At 37.5% G+C, this 25,077-nt stretch overlaps 1 protein-coding gene across 4 annotated transcripts in view; it reads right to left on the bottom strand.

Annotated features, from left to right (window-relative positions):
• The window catches only part of LOC134742372 (TOX high mobility group box family member 3-like), a 40,968-nt gene extending 16,176 nt beyond the window's left edge, over positions 1 to 24,792 (bottom strand). Inside the window, exons 1-2 of one of the 4 annotated variants that reach the window (XM_063675475.1) lie at positions 24,619 to 24,792; positions 306 to 380 (exon numbers count right to left, since the gene is read on the bottom strand). In XM_063675475.1, coding sequence (XP_063531545.1) covers positions 306 to 380; positions 24,619 to 24,681 — 138 coding nt within the window. In that variant the 5' untranslated portion in view covers positions 24,682 to 24,792. Of the gene's footprint in view, positions 1 to 305; positions 381 to 13,552; positions 13,867 to 24,618 lie in introns of those variants that run through there. The other 3 variants (XM_063675479.1, XM_063675477.1, XM_063675478.1) reach the window with 3 other exon arrangements.
• Between the last annotated feature and the right edge of the window lie 285 nt (positions 24,793 to 25,077).

Raw genomic sequence — 25,077 nt, 5'->3', positions numbered from 1 at the left:
AAAATTAATGTACCTAATGCTAAATATAGTAAATATATATAGAACCCTTTATAGGAACCACATAGGCCCTACGTAATAATACCTATATTACAACGTGTGGTCTACATTTCCAAAGTCATAAAAATAATCGTTATCCTTAAAATATAACGACGTAATAGCAGTGCTTAAAGCGGATTTTATCAAGGTGACCTCGTATAGCTTGGAGGCCGGGGCACGACGCTGAAGGGGTATGACTATTGTGATAAAAAGTTTGAATTAAAATAGAGGTACTAAATGCATTTTTCGTGTAAAATAAAATAACTCACTTGATCATTCATAGCGTAAACACTAGATTTAGTGTCACGAGGGGCTGACAGCGGCAACTCGAGATTGTCTGGTCTCTGCAACAAAAATAAACGCCGTCAATAATAATGATCAATAACAAACTGTCTATAATAATATTAATGATCCTGTTTTTTACTATAGTATACTTAAGTACTACACTAGGATAAATTCTGCGATGGCCAGTACTTACAGCGGTTATAATCACATAGGTACCATAGGCTCCTTAAGTTCCTAGGATGATAGTTACGATCAATTTTACGTTACTTTTTTCTTTTTATAATATCAAGAAACCAAGTTCTCTCAATCTTTGCTAGGAAAATTGCTGATTAGATCCAACTATCGGGTGGAGAATTGGAGAGCAAATTATTTGGTCCTGGTTATTTACTCTGCTTGATTGAGAATTGCGTGATTGATCCCTTCGATGCGGAAGTTTTAATTCGGGTTTGGTAACTTTGGATAAAATGCATTGCTAGTTAAATTGAATTAGCGCTATACAACCGCAATTGCATTTTAATTTATAAGTAAGCGAGTATTGGTTTATTTAATTTAATAAATAATATTGTCTTCGGTTACCGCGATAGTTACTCATGAAATAAAACTATGAAAACGGATTATATCGCGTATATTGAATTTATAATACATCCCGACGTTTCGAACCCTTTACAGCGTTCGTGGTCAACGGGTGACTGAGGAAAAATTACAAAGTGCAAAAATACCCACATACTAAAAATAATAATGTAATAAAAAATTAAGTTAAATTAAATTAAATTAACAACGGACTAATGTAAAAGCGGGCGGAGCGGCGGAAAGCGCCGAAATTTTAAAACGTAATAAATATAAGAGCCTCGGTAGAGAGTATCATTTCGTTCCATTTGGAGTTGAAACTCTAGGTCCATGGGGTCCCAGCGCACATAAGTTGTTTGCAGAAATCGCGAAGCGTCTGGTTGACGTAACTGGTGACCGAAGAGCTGGCGGCTTTCTCGCACAACGTATCAGCATTGCGATACAGCGGGGAAATGCCGCCAGCATCCTTGGTACAATGCCCCAAGGGCCTATTTTAGATTTAAGCTAGTTATTAATTTCGTTCACGTAGTAGCACTGTACTTTCGTATTAATTATATTTCAATAAAATAATTTGATTTGTTCCCAAAATAATAAACAATCATAGACTATAAACTTTAAGGCTGGTTGTTCATGCAAAATCGGTTCATAAGGCTAGTTATACACTACAATTATTTTCAAGTAACTAACTAAAGTCATGTTATAAAAATATTACTCTACATTTTCATTCCTTATATTATTACTTATTCGGTGCGGCAATTCTCGTTCCAGTTTCTATTTCTTAACATTGCGATATTGAATGGCGTAGAGAGCTGAGCTTAAATGGCATTCTCTGTATTACAGCATTTAGTTTGAGTTCGGTTTATGTATGTATTTACAGTCCGTGTTATATAAATAGTTTATAGTTATAGTATAGTTCCGACATCAAGTTTTACTGTCGATACTCAAAATTAAATTAGACCTGGTTCAAGATTTTCAGAAGATTTAAATAATATAACATTTCAATTTTATTTTTTCAAGCTATCTGAACAATCGTGGTTTCAAGCGTCTACTCGTTGGGTACGGCGGGCTTGGGTTTTTTTTTTAATACCACGACGGTGGCAAACAAGCATGCGGCCCGCCTGATGGTAAGCAGTCACCGTAGCCTATGGACGCCTGCAACACCAGAGATATTACATGCGCGTGGCCGACCCTTTAAAAACCTGTACACTCCTTTTTTGAAGAACCCCATACTGTAGCCCCTCGGGAAAACCTCGGCAGGGAGCTCATTCCACAGCCGAAGCGTACGCGGGAGGAAATTCCTCTTAAACTGCACAGTACGCGACCATTTAGGTGCTAGGATGTGAGGATGAACGAACTGCCGATGGCGAGCGGTGCGGTGATAGAAAGCGGCCGTTGGCATCATGTCAAACAATTCTTCAGAGCACAGCCCATTGTACAGGCGGTAGAACACACACAAGGAGGCAAAGTCTCTCCTTAGACTTAAAGGTTCAATACCGCTTGTGAGTTTGGGATCGTCGACAATTCGTACAGCGCGCCTTTGGACCGAGACGAAGGGTCCAAGCTGGCATCCAGGTGCGCATGGTGGGTTGAGCAGAATTTCTAGCGTATCACTGCCAGCATTTCTATTGTCTGTCCACAGCTCTGCTGATCTTGTAGGAAAAATCTTAAGCCCCACAAACTATGAGATCACAGGTTTGGGCGATGCTAGAAATGCCTCGCTGTCTGCCCGCCCGGGACATGACCCTCCATATAATCTAAAATCACAGAGTCACTCTCTCGACGCATATCCCTCGCCCAATACTGGCACTCATCCAGATGGAAACACTCTCCGTGTGGCAGTTGGGCTGCGCCTGGGGGTTTCAATCTGTGCACCGCATAAATGCCACTGTGGGAGTGATGTGGACCAGCTGGGGCGTCATGGTCTGTCTTGCCAGCGAAGCGCGGGGCGATTGTCACGTCACGCCGCGCTCAATGACATTATCCGCCGGTCTCTTGTCACCGTCAACGTGCCTGCGATACTCGAGCCAGTCGCCCGCAGCCAGTGAAAACACACTTGTACCGTCTCACCTTCACGGTACTACAAAGAAGCTGCCTAAGCTGCCAAGACCCTCAAAAGGCGGAAATACGGGATATCGACTATCGACCCCAATTACAACTTTGTTCCTTTCGGTGTCCAAACCCTAGGTCCGTGGGGCCCTGGAGCTCAGAGCTTGTTTGCGGTTTTGGCCAAATGGCTGTTTGATGTCACTGGGGAGGGGACAAAAGAGCTGGCAGCTTCCTCGTTCAACGAATAAGCGTTGCGATTCAGCGAGGAAATGCTACCAGTATCTTTGGCACTATGCTCCAGGCTCTTTAGATACAGATTTTTAGTTTTTAATTAGTTTAAGTTTGCACTGTACCTTTATTTACATTTTATTCTGTTAATAAATTATTGATAGTTATTCAATTAGACAATATAACATTTTTAACTTGAAGGCCGATTTGAACTCAGAGATTTATGTCTATGTTTGATCTCTTTATGAAACGGCTATCCATCGCGTTTATATTTATAGATTTATTGGTGCGAGTGAGATGCACAAAGAGCAATATATATCCACAATTAATAAATAACAGATTTTTCTCAAACATGCAATGAAATATTGATATTAGGTATATTCCTTAAAATAGGCTGCGAAGTGTCACGTTTCAGGCGCGGCTAGACTAGAGGTCTTTATAGAAATTTCATACAAAACTGCAGGCCTAGGCCGGCAAAGTGCTCTTTTTTCATTTCCATTTCACAGATATTTTGTGACTCAGCATCATGCCATTCAACTATTTAAAAAAACTATAGCGACTATAGGCAGTATTTGCTTTATGGTTCGTATTCGTAATGACATTCTGCCACTACGCCTATAAAAAAAAACAATAAAACGATGTTTGCTATATTTTGCAGTTTTATTTATATAAAATCGACATGAACATATTAACTAAGACATTGTTAACAAAATTCAATATTTTTAAATTACAAATTTAACTACACAAATAAACATTTAAAATATTTCATCTAAATGTTAGCGGTAAAAATGTCTACTCAAACTGACTTAGGTATTTTTTTAAATTGTTATGGAGGTGATAAAGTTGAAAATGTTTCATTCTGTAATTCTGTTTTATCGGATTTATTGTGCGTTGTTGATTTTTAATTATTTAATGTGAGTTCCGACGAAAAAAAAAAAATATTAATTGTCATCATAGGAGTTGGAATTGGCAACGTTAGCAGAATTGATAACTTGCTGCGGTCAAGTCAATGGCGAAGTACATAATATAATATATGCAATAGTATGGCTTATGGCAATTTTATTATTTGAAAAACTAAGAAAAATGCGTACAGTTTATCAGAAACAGTTTTTGTGGCATATTTTAAAGAACTGGAAGTAAATAGATAAATAAATATTAGGGGACATCTTACACAGATCAACCTAGTCCCAAATTAAGCAAAGCTTTGTACCATGGGTGCTAGGCGACGACGATATACATACTTATATAGATAAATAGAATGGAATAGAATAAAATGTTATTACTTAATATAAATATAAAACGTAGAATAAGATACATACATAGAAAACACCCATGACTCAGGAATAAATATGTGTTCATCACACAAATAAATGCCCTTACCGAGATTCGAAGTCGAACCCAGGACCATCGGCTTTACAGGCAGGCTTCACTACCCACTAGGCCAAACCGGTCGTCACTACTACTACTAGTTACTATAAAATCGTCAACACTGTGGGAATTATACTCCATGCTTAAGAGCCCGGTAACGATTTTGGAGCAAAAATGTAAAATTGATAAATTTAGTAGTTGAAATTATACACGTTTGGTTACGTAATATCTAAATAACAAATATTGGTTTCTATTAGTACGTCTTCTTATCTTGCCTTTTAATAATGAGGTCGCGAGCGTGTGACCGTGCGTTACTGGTAAATATATGAAGAGAAGGGGCAGTTTTTAAAAACTCATCAAAAAATATGGTAGTAAATTATACAAATTGATGTATAAGAACAGTTTCAGCAAATGTTGTAGATTGTTTAAGTATCAAAATTACGTTGAAATTAAGTCTATTTTCAGAGAAATTGTCACTTGTTTTGAAGTAATTTCTGGAGAAAATTGAATTCGTCTAACTTTCATTTACACTACTTCAAAAGTCAAAAGCATTTATTTGTTTAACATACGTAAGGTACATAAGTACAGGTCTCACATAATCATTGTATGACTATGTTCAAAGTAATAATAATAAAAATGCAGTCTGTAAAAGGTGGAGTACAGGATATGTGTAATACAAAATTACTAATTTTAGCCGTCCAATCTTTACGAAATTTACAAATAAGAGCGACAAAATCAGTGCTTTACGCGTGTTAACCTAAACGTCCATTAGAAAAAATATCATTACTAATTTAGTGAGTCTGTTGTCAAAAAACCGGCCAAGTGCGAGTCGGACTCGCGCTCCAAGGGTTCCGTACATTACACAATTTAAACAATGTATTTTTTATGTGAAATGTCTTTAAAAAACCCGTAGGGGTCGGATCGACTTAAGTCGGGTCGGACTAAGTAATTAAGTCCGACTCACACTTGACTGCACATTTCTCATAGGTTTTCCTGTGATCTATAGGTAAAGATCTATTTTGTATTTTTTTCAAAATTTTTGACCTAGTACTTTCGGAGATAAAGGGGGGGAATGGTCATTTTTTGCCTATTTTCTTGAATAACTTCTAAACTGTTTATCTTAAAATTATAAAAAATATATATTTAACATTCTCACAATGAGCTCTTTCATTTGATATGTAACACGATATAGTTTGAAAAACTTTGTTTTTTAATTTTCTCATTTTGTAAATGAGAAAATTAAAAAATAAAGTGGCCCCCGTGTTTAAAATTAATTTGTTTACGTTACATGTCCGTTTGGCCCATTACTTCCGGAGAAAATAGGCTGTGACAGACGGACAGACAGACAGACGCACGAGTGATCTTATAAGGGTTCCGTTTTTTCCTTTTGAGGTACGGAACCCTAAAAATTTATCTGTAAGACGGCAAGATGAGAAGACGTGCGTGAGAAGACGTAAAAGAAACCAGTACTTTTTATTTCTATTACGTATCAAAAGGTGTACAATTTCTGCGACTGAATCTATCAATTTTACATTTTTGCGACTAAAATCGATAACGGGTTCTGCAACGATGTACCTATGTTATGTTTCATCAACATGAAGGTGAAGGACTATGTAAACTTAGTTATGTGGCGAAAACGACAGTCAGACGGATATAAGGCGAAAAAATCAAAGATACATAAAAATATACAGGTAATAAAAATACACGTCACGTGTAAAATATACGTGTGATAAAGATATACCAAAGATAGATATAACTCCGTAATAGATAGATACAGTCTAAGGAAAAAACGTGCCTCGAAAATCAAGAAAATTTGATTCTCATTCAGAGGGCGCTACTAGTTTTGGCCTACAGTGGTATAGATGGCGTTGACGGTTTCCTTTGTTATTTAACAATTTTAACGCATATCAGTGAAAGAACATGGGTCAAAATCATAAAAATAATTAATGCAAATAAAAAAAATCATTTATCTATATTTAAATACATTCTGTCGTATTTTTATAAATCTTCATTTTTAGTTTTAAAGTTTGTCGACAGATGGCAGTGAATTTACTGGGGTTACAAAATTTACTATGACAGTACCGCTCTAGTATGATATACCTAACACGTATATCTGTATGTGATAAATATTGTAACAGTTATAAAATTATTCTAATTAGACTGCTTATTCAAAAACAAATAAAAGAAATACATAAATATCAGTATATCTCTAAAGTAAAACTTATTTAAAGCTACATTTTATATAAACATCAGTATTTTTAATATTTTTAAGCTTCATGTTAAATAAACATTTGACCTATAAACTTATTGGTTTTGACTTTTGTTAATTCGGCATTTAATTTATTATACATAATATATATCGTATCGTAAAACCTACAATTTTGTACACTTTGGTTTAATTTAAACTATATAAAAATGCGCATAAATGTGATGTAAAACGAACCCTGACTACAAAAGTTCTACGTTACAGAAGATAGTTTTATTCTACAGTAGAAAAAGTACGTGTTCCGAAATGTTCCAAATTTTATTAAATAAGGCTAATAGTTTTCGAGTACAATGGCTGTGACATACGGAGAGACAGACGAACATGATTAAATAAAACGCTACATTTCAGTACATGTCGTGTAAAAAGAGATGAACTAAATAGTTAAGTACCTAAATGTTTCAGTCGATTCAAAATCCGATTGATCAACATTGTAATAGTGGTACCTTGAGCCACAAGTCGGTCTCATTCCTTTCGGACCGGTTTTGTGGCACACCGGCTGCGCTCCCAGCGGGCAACCAGCACAAAATACAATATTATCAATAACTAAGTGAAAGGGACATGCCTGATAATTGTTTCTGTGTTATTTATATCATTAAGTAAAATAATAGTTTGCATCTGACACTCAGGGAGCGAGTTTATATATTGTACAGTGTATAATTATATCCTTTATACAAACGTTTATGCCACGAGGTATGTAATTGCCACAATTACTCAACATCATACATTATAATAAACGTTAACTTGAAAGGAGATATATTATGATAACAAGCGGAGCTATTTTTCTAACCGATATATCTCAATAATTGTCAATTAAATCTGGCATCCGTAATGATACGATGTATCTATTATGTTTTTAGAGCGTGGAAAGTAGAAAGTTTTGTAATAAGTAGGTAGGTTAGATTAAACAGTTCGAAAAGTAGGCTCGTATAAAGTTAAGGGACTATAAGTAATAATTTATAATTAATATTATTTATAAAAGTTTTTAAAAAGGGAGCTGCTAAATCGTTTTTGAAAATAAAGTAATTTTTGTAAAACATATAAATTTCATGTTCAACACAAAAAAACCGGCCAAGTGCGAGTCGGACTCGCGCACCGAGGGTTCCGTACATTACATAATTTTAGCAATGTATTTTTTGTGCGAAACGTGAGTGAAAGGTAAATTGCGGTTTACGATTTTTGACGTATTAAAAAAAAAACTACTTACTAGATCACGTTCAAACCAATTTTCGGTGGAAGTTTGCATGGTAATGTACATCATATATTTTTTTCAGTTTTATCATTCTCTTATTTTAGAAGTTACAGGGGGGAGGGGACACACATTTTACCACTTTGGAAGTGTCTCCCGCGCAAACTATTCAGTTTTAAAAAAAATGATATTAGAAACCTCAATATCATTTTTGAAGACCTATCCATAGATTAGCACAATCGGATTAAGTATAACCTCGAAATCCTTCCAAAGTTATGAAATTTGGTATGTATGTTAATTAAAGGTCTGTTTTTCATGTCCACACTATTTGACATTTGGGGACCTCGAGGAATCGCAGCCATCTTGGAAAATGTGTACCATCCTGGAGAAATTTGCGTTTTACTCTAAATATACGTTCTCTATGAAAATATGGTGTAAGGCAACATTAAAGCTTATTAAATTCTACACAAAAAAGTCCTAGATATCTTTGCGGAAAAAATACACCTTGTTATAGAAAATAATAGCTGAATCCAGATTTAGCGCTTATACCCTTTCAGGGGATATTCTCTTAATATGAAACTTGGAGGAATATGAATTCCACTTTTGTCTATACATTTGTACACGTTCTACCCCAATATCAACATTTTACTCGATTGCGACTTAAACAGAAAGTAGGGTTATGGGTTTATACTGAAAGGGTATAAGCGCTAAATCTGGATTCAGCTATTATTTTCTAACAAGATGTATTTTTTCCGCAAAGATATCTAGGACTTTTTTGTGTAGAATTTAATATGCTTTAATGTTACCTTACACCATATTTTCATAGAGAACGTATATTTAGAGTAAAACGCAAATTTCTCCAGGATGGTACACATTTTGCAAGATGGCTGCGATTCCTCGAGGTCCCCAAATGTCAAATAGTGTGGACATGAAAAAGAGACCTTTAATTAACATACATACCAAATTTCATAACTTTGGAAGGATTTCGAGGTTATACTTAACCCGATTGTGCTATACCCCACGTATGGGTTTGATGAAAAAAATTTTTTTGAGTTTCAGTTCCAAGTATAGGGAACCCCCAAAATTTATTGTTTCTTTTTCTATTTTTGTGTGAAAATCTTAAAGCGGTTCACAGAATACATCTACTTGCCAAGTTTCAACAGTATAGTTCTTATAGTTTCAGAGGAAAGTTGCTGTGACATACGGACGGACAGACAGACAGACATGACGAATCTATAAGGGTTCCGTTTCTTGCCATTTGGCTACGGAACCCTAAAAATGTTTGATTGTTTTCAAAATTCCCCTGTTTTTACGTGAAGCCGAAGGTCCGGGGTTGGAATCCCGGTAAGGGCATTTATTTGTGTGATGAGCACATATTTGGTCTTGAGTCATGGGTGTTTTCTATGTATTTAAGTAGTTATATATTATGTATATATCGTTGTCTGAGTACCCACAACACAAGCCTTCTTGAGCTTACTGTGGGACTTATTCAATCTGTGTAAGAATGTCCTATAATATAATATTTATTAATATTTTTATTTATAATCAATCGAATATTAGAGGAGAGGAATATTAGGGGGAGGTATATATCAGTAGCGTTATAATTAAACTAGAACAATATTTAATATTCAATGACTAAACTAGAACAACTAATTATTTTTAATCAATGAAAATGTAGAATAGGTATTTTGTGTAAGTGGTTCGTCAATGATAAGGTTTGTGTAAATGGTACCGGTAACCGGCCAGAATAGATGGTAGTATTATATTCTCTAGGAGGACATTATAATTGCCGGTCGGTGACCTCGTTCTGCTCCTCCCACTGTAGGAGCGTTAAATCAATTGATGTTATTATTACCAACGGAATGTGTCTTTCATCAGAAACTTAATGTGTTCCTATTTACGAAGTTAATAACTCGTAGGAGATAAGGGATAACTATATGAAGATAAAAAAACATATTCGAATTGTATCCTCTTAGCAATCGTTTATTCGGGATCGGTACAGACTTCACACAAAGTTGCTGGCAAAGGCTAGTTATAATATTATACAAACAATACAGACACATGGCACATGGAATTTGTATACAGTACCAGTACAATATATGACATGTATGGGTAGGTATTCCGAAAGATGCTTAATCTGTTTCCTAACCTAATTTAACACATACCCAAAATATAAATTTACATGTTAAATTTCACGCAGCTATAAAAAACAGTACACTCGTAAAACATCCATTATCAGCGTCAATAAAGTTGATGTAAGAGGTTTTTATATGGGAAACGTTCTTCGGAGCTGCCATCTATCGTAACAATTAAGTAGCGACTCATTTCTTTGCCAGCAAACATGGACCTGCTCTACCAGTTTTTAGGGGTCCGAGGGATCGGAGGGATTGTGTAGAGGGCGGTTAAGGTTGTTTTTAATTTTTTATTTGAATGTTTTAAACGCGTTACTTTTATTTTACTTTGTAGGTACCTATGTTTAAAGAGGTAGAACGGCTAAACAAAGGGAGTAAATGTCTGGGGGTTTCGGAGTATTGAGAGCGTCTAGCTCAGTTTAAACTTAGACAAAAAATATTTTGATATTTATTTTTTAAACAGTGATAGTTTGTTATATATATTCAACGCCGAGGATGATGTTTTGGTTTGCCTGTTCCTGTTATACGATGACTTACGAAAAATAAAATACATACCAATGTTGAAAACTTTCCTACGCTACGTCAAGTTAACACTAATGCCTTTGCCTACTGCCTATATAGGCATAAATTGAACGTGCCATAGGTGGTAGCATTTTTTATTTTGTTGAACTAAACTTCACCACTACGGGTGTGTATTAATGTACATAAGTAAATCTATGTTTATTGTGTACTCTAATGTTCCTGATTTGAAATAAGTACGTTATCATTATTTACTATTTTTACATATAAAGAGCAGGTCCATTTTATCAAATCAGTTTTTACAACCCACATACATTCACAGTCACGTCACATATATTAGATATTGGAAAGTCTACGGAACCCACAGAATATTACAAGACAAAGGAATTTAAATTCCACAATCTTAAAAAGGCCTAACAAAACAAAGAAAGTGATGGAAGCGAACAGTAAATAGTAGCTAGATACCACGACGTGCAAGTTGCAGTCCAGTGCAGTGGGACGATTAACTTAGGTACTCGATTCTTATTAGAATATAAATGCGTAGAGCCACATAACAAAACAAAGAAAGTGATGGAAGCGAACAGTAAATAGTAGCTAGATACCACGACGTGCAAGTTGCAGTCCAGTGCAGTGGGACGATTAACTTAGGTACTCGATTCTTATTAGAATATAAATGCGTAGAGCCACATAACAAAACAAAGAAAGTGATGGAAGCGAACAGTAAATAGTAGCTAGATACCACGACGTGCAAGTTGCAGTCCAGTGCAGTGGGACGATTAACTTAGGTACTCGATTCTTATTAGAATATAAATGCGTAGAGCCACATAACAAAACAAAGAAAGTGATGGAAGCGAACAGTAAATAGTAGCTAGATACCACGACGTGCAAGTTGCAGTCCAGTGCAGTGGGACGATTAACTTAGGTACTCGATTCTTATTAGAATATAAATGCGTAGAGCCACATAACAAAACAAAGAAAGTGATGGAAGCGAACAGTAAATAGTAGCTAGATACCACGACGTGCAAGTTGCAGTCCAGTGCAGTGGGACGATTAACTTAGGTACTCGATTCTTATTAGAATATAAATGCGTAGAGCCACATAACAAAACAAAGAAAGTGATGGAAGCGAACAGTAAATAGTAGCTAGATACCACGACGTGCAAGTTGCAGTCCAGTGCAGTGGGACGATTAACTTAGGTACTCGATCCTTATTAGAATATAAATGCGTAGAGCCACATAACAAAACAAAGAAAGTGATGGAAGCGAACAGTAAATAGTAGCTAGATACCACGACGTGCAAGTTGCAGTCCAGTGCAGTGGGACGATTAACTTAGGTACTCGATCCTTATTAGAATATAAATGCGTAGAGCCACATAACAAAACAAAGAAAGTGATGGAAGCGAACAGTAAATAGTAGCTAGATACCACGACGTGCAAGTTGCAGTCCAGTGCAGTGGGACGATTAACTTAGGTACTCGATCCTTATTAGAATATAAATGCGTAGAGCCACATAACAAAACAAAGAAAGTGATGGAAGCGAACAGTAAATAGTAGCTAGATACCACGACGTGCAAGTTGCAGTCCAGTGCAGTGGGACGATTAACTTAGGTACTCGATTCTTATTAGAATATAAATGCGTAGAGCCACATAACAAAACAAAGAAAGTGATGGAAGCGAACAGTAAATAGTAGCTAGATACCACGACGTGCAAGTTGCAGTCCAGTGCAGTGGGACGATTAACTTAGGTACTCGATCCTTATTAGAATATAAATGCGTAGAGCCACATAAGTATGTATACTAACATTTTGTGTACCTATAGTTTCTAGATAGCTAAGTAATACTAATTAAAATAAATATAGTTAAATTATTTTGTATTATACACCGTGTTTTTTTTATTTCCGTTAAATTCAACACGTTGCTTGGTACATTAATAGAAGCTACCTGTATCTGGTATATCGCTTTTTGTAAAATTCGAAAGAAAATATTTTTTTCCTTTTTCATACAAAATAAATGAATATTGCATTGTAAAAGGTCCTTTAGAGTTACGTAAAAGTTAGTGTGACACATAATGAAAGAAAAGTAGGTAATGTCGGAATTGTCAAACTAACTCACCTCAGTAACCTTCTTGTAGTGAATAGCTATCAATGGAAAACTCTTTACTGACGAAACTTAAAAAATAAATAAAATTTGAAGGCAATGAAGAATCTTTTACACAGGCTCAGCAATTAAATTTATTTATTGAATATCTCAAAAACTGTAAGCGTTAAAATACTAGTTTCTTAGAGAAATTAACTTTATTTAACCTGAAGAATCTCCCCTTAAAATTAACGGAAATAAAAAATAACACGGTGTATATTTAGTTTATATGTATGTTATTTTATAAGGTATATGTAATATGGGCCTTGTTGCATGAATAGAATTTTAAAATAAAATAAATGAATAACCAATAATAAATATCTAAATTAGGTTACAACTGTAGATAACATAATTGTAGATAATATGTCGAACTACTACAGAAATTATTTCATTAAGAAACGACATCTTATCTATGCGAACTAGATAAGTGTGTAGCGTGAGTAGTTTACGAAAACTACAGATAATTTTGTAATTGTATTTTAATTGTGGCTTTATATATATTCTTTTTACATAATCATGACGCTAAAATATTCTGACGGTGTCATTAGGTCCGTACAATAACATTCACTAAAATAACGCGGGCAGTAGAGCCGTAACGAACTTATACGTTAAATTTTCTTAATGGTGATTAAATTGAACAGCACTTTAAATTGCTCTGACATCACGTGCATAATCACATATAAGTACCTATCTTTTAAAATACGATACTACGACATACAGATTTAAACTTATTTTAATAATACTTTATAAACTACGTATACATTAGTAATTAAAGTTTACCTACCATTTAAAATTCAATAACGGCTACTAAGTCCATCCAGCGGAGGGTTTCATAAACTCCATACATTAATAATGCGTTCCGGTCCCATGTAAGATCTTAATTAATGTATTGGAAGTAAAAAGAGCAATGCAATTACCAGCAACTTTAATTGATAGAGCACTGAAGTCATTACACAGTACCCTATTAAATGATGTAATTGATCACATTAAAAGCACAAGTTGCACTAATTAAGTCCGGTTATTTAGCACTTGATTGTGGTCGTTTCTCGATAAAGTTAGTAATACGAGTATATAGTATTACGTGGAATGCGGGCTACAGCACGTGCGATGCGAGTAGCGCGGGAAGACTGCGTGGCGTTCGCGCTGCGGGCCGGGGGGCCGCTAGTACCGCCGCCGGCCGCCGCCGCCGGGGGCGCCAGCCCTGCCCGATGCCCGACCAACAAACATACCATCTCAACATCTACCAATACCACATAAGTACTCAGATTGCTTTCAGCCAGACAGACCAGCAATATGAAATTCGAAGCGAATTTTTCACAATTTTCCGCTTCATACTTATCAATCAATTAGGACGACTACGATACATTCATTCTTCAATGTGATGTCAGAATAGCATATTCGATTTAATTAACGTTTCCAAACAATTTAATGAAGCTTACAATAGCTGTTAAAACCTGTTTTTTTTTTCAATACGCATTAAGCGACACAAGTAGAATAAATATGGAAAAATATGAAACAACAATAGAAGTAATTTTGTCGTAAGGAACTACAAACTCAAGTTTGGAAATATATAATAATTTTAGAATCGTCAGTCCGTACCCAAAGGGTAAAAACGGGATCCTATTACTAAGACTCCGCTGTCCGTCTGTCCGTCTGTCTGTCTGTCACCAGGCTGTATCTCGTGAACCGTGATAGCTAGACAGTTGAAATTTTCACAGATGTATTTCTGTTGCCGCTATAACAACAAATACTAAAAACATAATAATATAAATATTTAAATGGGGCTCCCATACAACAAACGTGATTTTTTTGCTGGTTTTTTCCGTAATGGTACGGAACCCTTCGTGCGCGAGTCCGACTCGCACTTGGCCGGTTTTAAGTTACTGATTTACTATGAAAATTTTAATTGTCTACCTGTAGGCATAGGTAGATTCGAGATTTCAGTAAATATAATTCTAAGGTAAAATCAAAGCTTCTACATATACCTAATTTCTTAGCGGAAGAAAAGCCTACTGAGGGGGCTGCAAAGCTATCGGTGAATTTAGTAACTACCCAGTACAAGAAAACTGTTATTTACGTCTCATGCTTATTTATAATAAGACGGAGCAAGCAAAAGGTCGGTTCGCTATGCTCGTGGTTCAAAAAATAGAATCTAGAGCGTTGCGAGAGTTTCAAGGTGCGAGAGGCAAACTTTGCTGCTGAGTATAATATAGTTTAAAATACTAGGTGTAAAACATTCTTAAACGAAAACAAATAAAAAATATATTAATATTAAATATTTGTCATTCCAAATCGTCGCTTAAAAGCCCAGCCTAACTGACCACTCAATGTGACGAAACAAGTCAAATTTTTCATCAAATTACTTTGCTATCGTGTGGATTTATTGCAGCCGCAGCTGCAGCAGCAGAGCAATTGTGCCCCCTCCTTTGCTATCGAGTGGATTTATTGCAGCCGCAGCTGCAGCAGCAGAGCAATTGTGCCCCCTCCTTTGCTATCGAGTGGATTTATTGCAGCCGCAGCTGCAGCAGCAGAGCAATTGTGCCCCCTCCTTTGCTATCGTGTGGATTTATTGCAGCCGCAGCTGCAGCAGCAGAGCAATTGTGCCCCCTCCTTTGCTATCGTGTGGATTTATTGCAGCCGCAGCTGCAGCAGCAGAGCAATTGTGCCCCCTCCTTTGCTATCGTGTGGATTTATTGCAGCCGCAGCTGCAGCAGCAGAGCAATTGTGCCCCCTCCTTTGCTATCGTGTGGATTTATTGCAGCCGCAGCTGCAGCAGCAGAGCAATTGTGCCCCCTCCTTTGCTATCGTGTGGATTTATTGCAGCCGCAGCTGCAGCAGCAGAGCAATTGTGCCCCCTCCTTTTTAAAATAAAGAGAGCCTTTCCAAGCGTATGTGGTGAAAATTATATATTTTATTAATCTTTTTTCCTCTTTTGAAGTAAAGAATATGGCCTGACTCATTTTTATATTTTTTATTTCTGAAATCAAATGCTTTATATACGTACAAGAGAAGGTAAGTACATACTATGCGGAAATAGTTATTAGTTTAACAAGGCTTAATGTTCTTGTTAATACATATAGAGACACCCTTGCTAATATGTATATATTATGTAGAGACCCGAGCAAGTGAAACACTCCAAAATTTAACCACAAGCGTAGAAAGTGGTTTTTACAGTGGAATCTTGAGCGATGCGAGGATTTCAAGTTCAAGGCACGAGAGGTAAACAAACTTTATTGCTGCCGAGTGAACCACATTTTTGACCACGCCAACGAGAATAAAATACCGGCTGTAAAATACTACAAATCTATTCCAAATTAATACATCAAATTACTTTTTCATCACACATGCTCGAAAAAGATCTTATTTCATGCAGGTGTACCTACTAAAGGACAAAGGCGTATATTGTTTCCGCGGGAATTATAGATTGTGAAAAAAGCTATAACTCACTAGGGAGTTATAGTTTTTTTTATTATGTTACTAATTCATACGAATTAACTAGGTATAAATAAGTTTTACTTTTAAAATACTATCGTTTATAATTTAGTATATTTGTTTATGTTTAAAAATATTTAATTTGATAAATGTAATAAGGTCAGTACGGGTAAGTGTAGCGACGAGGCAAGTGTAACTGACCATCACATTACGTAAAATAATTGAGATTTTGATACTGCTATAATCTGTTGTCATGAGTACATAAAGTATCAATTGTGTCGAATTTATTACTAAAGGTGACGTTGTCAAGAAATTTAAGATTATCGTCATTTTGTAATCTCACAATTTTTTAAATACGAGTTGGAACCTACACGTGGCATTTATACAATGAGTGACTGGGAAAGTGTGTCTATCTCACTTGAGGCAAGTGTGACTGTATGTTACACTTGCCCCGTATCAGAGATCGTAAACAATCATTTTTTGTATCATCAATGACTAATAGCTTTTGCCCACAACTTCGTCTGCGTGGAATTATTAATTAAGGTACCAACCTTATTTTTTTATCTCACCGGTGTATGTATTATGTTTCATCTTCATCTAATAAGTCTAATTACCGTAATTTCCCTAATTTTTTTCGTAACCGTAACCGACAACAAGCGCCACAGCGTTATGAAGTGTGTTTATTCCTATAAATAGAAGGTCATTTTTGTTTTGTTTACATATTTTTTTCGTAATTTTTTTTTTCTTAAAAGTGCATTTTTCATTAAAAAATGTTTTCCACCCCAGGTTGGAACATATATGTCACAGTTACCCCGGGATTATATTTTATCATAAATGATGATAACTAACCAAGTATATAGTATAGGTCAAAATTTATAAATTATCATCGTTTAGTATCATGGTTATTGCGTTTTAATATTAAAAATTGTTGTCTAGCGTGCACTAACAAAGATATTTGCACTAAAAAATAAAACACATTGATTTCAGCTAAAGTTGAACCATACCATATTGTACCTTAGGGCACAGTTCGAAATCCAACTTTATGATATTGATTTATGTGTTCAAATTAAACTTTTACAAAAGTATGTCACACTTACCCATATTGACCTTAGCCGTTTTAAATATTTTTACACAATTTCTAATTATGGCTGAATGCCGGATAGGTCTGTGCGATCGATGCCTATCAACCTGTCAAAACAAGACAATATGGCGGATGAATATTTGAAATGTCACCGTAATTAAGAATTATTCCGCTTAAAATTTAGTTTTTTCTTCACAAGTGTGATGAAAAACATTGTGTGTAAATCCGGGTGGCGTAAGAACATTGCAAACTCGAGTCTTTAATTCACTCCAGCCTGCGGCTGTCGTGAATCTAAAGACCTCGTTTCCGATATTTCACTTACCCCCCTCGTTGCACAATTACTGGCTCACAGAAATTCCTATAAAAATGTAGAACGCACTATTAAATAAATACAATTGTGTATTATAATTGTGATTTAGTAACTTGACTATTATTTCCAATCAAAGCTTTACATCTAAACTACAATTTTACCAAATACAAAACCAAGTATTTGGTAAAAAATCAACAACAAAGTCGGAATGATGGACTACTAGTACACTCTGCTACGCAGATCGTCTTATAGAAAAGTTAATTTTTTTCTCGATGACATGGGTTTCGAATGTTTCGATGTAAAGCTTTGATTAGAAATAATAGGCAAGATACTAAATCACAGTTGTATTTCTTTCATAGGGTTCTACATTTTTATAAGAATTTCCGCGAGTCAGTAAAAAAGCCGGTATTCATGTTTTTTTTTTTACTTTCAATATTATTTAAGTAAAGGTTACAGTTAATTTTGAAACAATGTCAAGTAATGTGAAATAATTATAAAAAAAACCGGCCAAGTGCGAGTCGGACTTGCGCACCGAGGGTTCCGTACTTTTTAGTATTTGTTGTTATAGCGGCAATAGAAATACATCATCTGTGAAAATTTCAACTGTCTAGCTATCACGGTTCCTGAGATACAGCCTGGTGACAGACAGACGGACAGACGGACAGCCGAGTCTTACTAATAGGGTCCCGTTTTTACCCTTTGGGTACGGAACCCTAAAAAGATCCAATATAATTGATCTAAAGTTATAGTTTACCCCTAATTTTCATTATCTTATTGACTGCTATTATATTGCACACAACTGTACCTACCAATATATGTATAGGTATTGCCTATATACATATAACCTATGTCCAAAACTGATATCATGGTTTTACGAAGAATAAATTAACATTTACGTAATTTCCACAACATAATGTATGTGGATTATTAACTCTTGTGTATTTACGTTACCAGTAGTCCTAGCACATTATTGGCGCGACAGTATCTCGCGGCGAAATAGCCTACCCGTCTTTTTCTAACTATGTGAATAAAAGAGGGACGGGTAGTCTATCTCGCCGCGAGATACTGTCGCGCCAATCATGTGCTACTTTGCTAGCTCGGCCGCGGTATAGATAACGGTACAATTTAAATTGCTTGTCTACCCCAGTTTTTAATATAGTCGCTACGTATATTATGAGTATTATGACGTACATATAAACTTGACTATACAGTTAGAAGAAGTGTACGTATTCTATTTAATATTATTATTACTAGCCTTGTGTCGGTATTTCGTCTAAAAACAAATCTTTTTAATATCGGCACATGTTGTAATGTAAACGCTTTTCACTTTGCAGTCGCTTCACGCTCTTCTCCTAGCCTTTGATCCCTAGGATCCTAACAACTATGCGGAAAAAGAGGCCAGATAACAGATGGATTCGTACCCAAAGATTTCAAATGTAAGGATAGGCCCTTTCATATAATGCTGAGCGAACCTGCACACTAACGAAATCGTGAACAAACGCCATATTTGAGCACCAAAGAACTGGCCCACTTCGTAGTTTTCGTAAGGCCTGTCTTTACGAAGATGTATAAGTCAAAGTTCGTACTAGACAACACCATTACACCACCGTGACGGCTAGCTTGAAGTCTAATTTCTATTAACGTGTGACAATGGTGTAATACCGCGATTAACTTGTATTTTTTGATTTAACTTATTGAACAATGAGTGAGCAGTTTCAAGAGTCCTTAAATAATACAAATTAAAATACAAGATAGGTACGTACTGCTTTCTTAAGGGGCCCACTGACTATCAGTTCGCCGGACGATATCGGCCTGTCAGTTAGAACAAAAATTTGACAGTTCCGAACAACTGACAGGGAGATATCGTCCGGCGGACTGATAGTCAGTGGGCCCCTTAACGATTGTAATTGTAATATAACCTCCTACAAAATGTTATACGGATATACATATATACAATATACATATGAATTTCTGGGGTTAAATTCTGGCTCGTACAAATGAGTTTTTCGGAACTTATCTACGATTTTATTTGTTTTGAAACCTTAATTTGAAGGAAAATATTTTTTTCTACTCGTCGAGTATAATCTGTGTATTACAACTTCTCACGCAACACTACAACCTTACTCTTTTCAACGTTGTATAGTCTATGGCACTTCCGACTCAAGCATAAGAATTTTATCGATACGGTTTAGTCAATTATAAAAATTTTGAAAATGGAACTTCATACATTTTGATAAAATATTTCTTGTTTAAGGAGACTCGAATCAAAGCAAATTAGCCTACTTAAACACGCTGCTGCGTCGCCCTGCTTTGTGATTGGTTGGCCAACAAAAACATTTTATTTTATGTTGTAGTAGAAACAATTGCTTTATAAGTCAGAAACGTGCATGTGACACCCTTTACATAGCAACATTCATACCCTACGAAAACCGCTTAGCGTTGCTTGTTAGTCTCCATAGGCTACGGTGGCCAAAATCGAGAAAAAACTGTCTTAAAATTGAATTTAGCGCGGAGCAGGTACCAGGGCCTCATGAGTTATGAGGAGGTGTCGTTGACCAACCCGCGCCGGGCCCGCGGCGGCCGCGGCCGGGGCGCGCACGAGTATGAAGGTATCGCGGGCTGCGGCAGCTCGCGTATCTTAGCTGTATAGGTACTTTTGGTTTTGGTTTGGTTTGGTGGTATGATTCTACTAGTTGAAAGTATAATTTTTTTGTCTCGTAGAAAAAGTATTGTATACAATAGTGATATAATCAAGCTTTTCAATCTCGTACCTTAGTTAAGCAACTCAGCAAGCTTCGTTGCTTAAACACGGTACTCGACTGAAAAGCTCTCTATTATATCACGATTGTATAAAATACTATTTAAGAAAAAAAACGACTTCAATGGGGGATGCCGTTGACAGATTACTTATTGTTGATGGTGCACTCTTAGTCTTAGATTCCAGACAATGAAATGAAAAAGACAGCATCTTTTGCCTAATTATGTAGAAAAAGAGGTAAAACCACCCACTTTTCTAGTAGCATTTCTTTTCTGTAAGGGTCGCAGTACTAACCTTTTTTTTTTGTTAGGAGGGAAAAATGCATTACGCATACCACCCGGGTGCGGGGGGTGACTCGAGTGGTTATGTGGGACTCCCGTCTAGGCTAATGAGGCCCACGGTGTATTTACCCACTATAAACCCCCCATATGCTGCCTCGCCGCCCTATTGGAGGGGTTACAGGAACGCTTGCGCTTGTCATCCGCGACCCCACCGGCGGCAGCCGCCCACGAGCGCGGCTCCTTCGCGAATGCCCGAAGGCCCTTCACGCTCGGCGCGCCAGATGGTAAGACGCGCCTTCCTCCTCGGCTTCCATTCTGTATTGTAGCTTGTAGCGGACCCCCCCGAGCCCGCCACAAGGAAGCCACGGGCGCCAGGAATTTCCCCGGCACCCGGCGACAGATCAGGTCTATGGTTCTGCCGCAAAACCACAACTCGGCTGCAGAGGACAGGGAGAACGGCACATCGTAACACCGACACTCCTCTTCCTCTGCAGCCCCACCAACGCCGCTACAGCGGAACGGCCCCGCCAAGTTCGCAGGGGATAGGGAGAGTGGCGCATCGAAATACCATCACTCCTCTTCCCCTGCGATCCCACCTCGGCCGCCTAGGATAGGGAAAACGGCTTACCGCAATACCGACACTCCTCTTCCTCGACGGTCCACCTTCGGCGCATCACAAGCGGGCTTAACCAGCCCACTTGGAGCGTCCTCCTCGGGCCAGCCCGCGCCTCAAACAGGCCGGCCCTGGTTGCCTCTTCGCTTCACCGTGGGTGACCAAGCCACGGTTACTAAGCCCCTCCACCACGACAAGGTGAGCAACCCGCGGGGGGTCGCAGTACTAACCTAACCCAACCCACTTTTCTGATAGCATTTCGTTTCTGTAAGGGTCACAGTTCTAACCGAACCTACTTTTCTGATAGCAGTTCTGTTCTGTGAGAATCGCAGTTCAAACCCACCCACCCACCTAACCAACTTTTCTAGTAGCATTTCCGGTTCCGGGTCTGGGTTCGGATCCGACTCCGGGTCCGTGTCCGGCTGTCCGGGCCAAGTTTGGGCCCGAGTTCGGTCTGGGTCCGGGTCCGAGTCGGGGTCCAAGTTTGGGTGTAGGTCCATTACGAAGAGAACAAATCGCCAAACGTGAACTATGTGTCATTGAAGAGTTCCATTCTGATCATCATCAGCAGTTCCACTTCATCATTTGTCAATTTTTTAAATGTAAATGCTGGATTCGTTGATGAAAATACAAAAATCACTATATGTATGCCTTTCACATTTGAGAAGTTCTTTCAGTTCCTCATGGATCCCATAATCAGAACTCGAGCTTGACAGAAATGTGTCTTGAAAACTTAGGTTGCTTAACAAACATAAAGAAAAGGACAAATCGCCAAACGTAAACTATGCGTCATTAAAGAGAGAAATGCTGGATTTGTTGATGAAAATACAAAAATCACTCTATGTATGCATTTCACATTTGAGGAGATCCCTCGATTCCTCATGGATCCCATCATCAGAACTGCGTTTTGACAAAAACGGGACCAATCTGCATGTATACACTTACAATCAAAAAAATAATAATTCAAAATCGGTCCAGAAATGAAGTAACAAACATTAACTTAGTATAGAACACCTTAAATACGCGGACAGCCATTTGCCAAGAGCGTTGGCTATGTTGTACAGCCTCTGTATTAGCCATAGTTTCCTACCGGATGAGCTGATGTCTACTGTTGTGGTCCCAATAATAAAGAATAAGACGGGAGATGCATCAGATATTGCCAACTATAGACCCATCTCATTGGCAACCATCATAGCCAAGGTGCTGGACGCTTTGCTTGACCGACAGTTGGATAAGCGCGTTCACCAACACGATGCGCAATTTGGCTTTAGGCCGGGCCTCTCAACTGAAAGCACTGTCCTCTGTCTCAAGCAAACCGTTCAGTATTATACCTCTAGGAAAACGCCGGTATTCGCCTGTTTTCTAGATTTATCCAAGGCTTTCGATTTAGTGTCATATAAAGTTCTTTGGCGTAAGATGCAGAGCGTTGCTGGTCTTCCCTGTGAGGTTACCTCTCTTTTCAAGCACTGGTACCTTAATCAGAAGAACTGTGTGAGATGGGCCGGCGTGTGCTCCGATGAGTATGGTTTGGAATGCGGGGTGAGACAAGGGGGACTTACGTCTCCCCGGCTTTTCAACTTATACGTAAACGGGCTGATCCAGGAGCTGAGCAGCGCCAACGTCGGTTGCTCGGTTGATGGAGTTTGTATGAACAATATCAGCTATGCGGACGACATGGTGCTGTTAGCTCCGTCTCTTGGTGCCTTACAAAAGCATCTCGGTATCTGTGAGGGATATGCGGGGGCCCACGGACTCAGATATAATGCCACAAAGAGCGAACTCCTACTCTTCAAGGCTGGTGCTAAAACCTATGAGACTCTGCCACCAATTACTTTGTGTGGCACCGAACTGAAGAGAGTCAATCATTTTAAATATCTGGGTCACTGGGTCACCGAAGATCTTTGTGATAACATGGATATCGAGAGGGAGCGCAGGGCGCTGTCCGTTCGTTGTAACATGTTGGCACGTAGATTTGCAGGGTGTACAAAGGAGGCTAAAATAACTTTATTTAAGGCGTACTGCCAGTGCTTCTATACCTGCAATCTATGGGTCAAATATACGCAGCGAACGTACAGCGCTCTGCGTGTGCAGTACAATAACGCTTTTAGGGTGTTAATTGGACTTGGACGGAGGTGCAGTGCGTCGGGCATGTTTGCGGAGGCAGGCGTGGATGGCTTCCATGCGATCATGAGGAAGCGCTGTGCCTCCTTGCTCGGTAGGCTGAAGGAGAGTCCAAATAGCATCCTAAGAGTGTTTGCTGAGAGATGGGATTCACCGATGCTCCAAAGCTGGATTAATATGCACTCCAGCTTTGTAAATTATAACTGGTAACACACTCCAGATTGCGTTGTCTTAATTAGCATTTATTATCTATTGAATATTTTTTGTGTTTTTAATTTATAAAATTTGACAAATGTGAATACTTGTAATTTTAATTGTAATAATTGTAATTTTAATTATTATTGAATTTTATTTATTGAATTTTTAATCTAATTATTTAATTAGAATAGTATTGTGTTGAGTTTTAATTATTTGTTGCATTTTCTAGTCAAAAATTATGATAATTTGTGGTGATATGTTAGATTTATAAGGCTCATCCGGTGTGTCCTAGCCCTAAGTTAGCTCCTAGTCATTAGTTAATTTGCATGTTAATTTGTTTTGTAACAGCACTAACATTATTTTTATTAGCTATGTAAGTTACTAACACATATGGGTGTATTAGGCCTGAAATAAATGACAATTTAATTTTATTTTATTTAAAAAAAAACAACCGAATTGAGAACCTCCTCCTTTGGAATCTTGAAGCCGGTTAAAAATGTAAGGAAACCGGACAAATCCCAGTAAGGCCTAGTTTCCGCTGTAGGTTGGCGACTGACCTCACCGGTCAGATGGCAGTCGGTATCTCAGGTCAGATGTCGGTATTCTTGGGATTAGTTGACAAGCGGACCACAGGCTTCTATGAGCAGTGGCAAAAAGCCGGGACAGCGCCAAGAAGATGATGATGATGATGACACATGAATTTGGGGGCGTCCATTAATTACGTGAGGGGTTTTTGACTTTTCGAACAAAAATGTTCGACCAAAACATTTTCTCTTGCGACATAAATAGGTTTTTGAGGAGAATAGTTATTAAAACATAGTAAATATAACTGTCTAATTCTTTTATGTCTTATTTTTCTGTAACTTCCAAGTGCCAACTAATCGGCCTGTTTTGCCGACTAGTCGGTTCGGTACTAGTCGGTATTTCATTTACCGACGGAGGTACTAGTCGGTATTTTCTTGTAATATCAATTTGAGAAAAGGATTGTACGGCCGTGCCTCTTTGTTTTGCTCGACTTGGCGGGGGCACTCCCGTGTACCCAGATTTATAACTCACCGTGTACATATACATTTTATACGCTCTCTCCTGATCGCGGAGTGTCGTTTGTATTGGCTCCATCTTGAAACATTCACTTTTCTGATATTATAATCTGCTTTTAAAATATTACGGTCCATTTGACAGATTCATTCAATTTGACCCGTGAAAAGTAACAATAAATTAACGTAGACTCTGGATAGATTAGAAAAATCACTGTTATTGCCTGCCTTATGCTTGAGTTCAAAGCCCGATTAGAGGTTTATACTATTTGCCTTAATTTTAACGGAATGACTACAAACTTTGGACAGCCGTCGGCAATCTTATTCATATTGTATAGGCATGATTTAAAGATCGACCGTTTAGTTTGAATGATGTCCTGTATGTTCATATTATTTAATATTGGAATCCGTGACGAGTGGTAATAATAGGGGTGGTAAACTTTATGCTAAATTGTAGGTATATTTAAATATCCTTAAC

Source organism: Cydia strobilella, chromosome 6 (genome assembly GCF_947568885.1).
Source record: "Cydia strobilella chromosome 6, ilCydStro3.1, whole genome shotgun sequence".
In the NCBI taxonomy this organism is placed as follows: Eukaryota; Metazoa; Arthropoda; class Insecta; order Lepidoptera; family Tortricidae; genus Cydia; species Cydia strobilella.
Note: the sequence above shows the minus strand (reverse complement) of the source record. Positions and strands in the feature narration are given on the sequence as shown.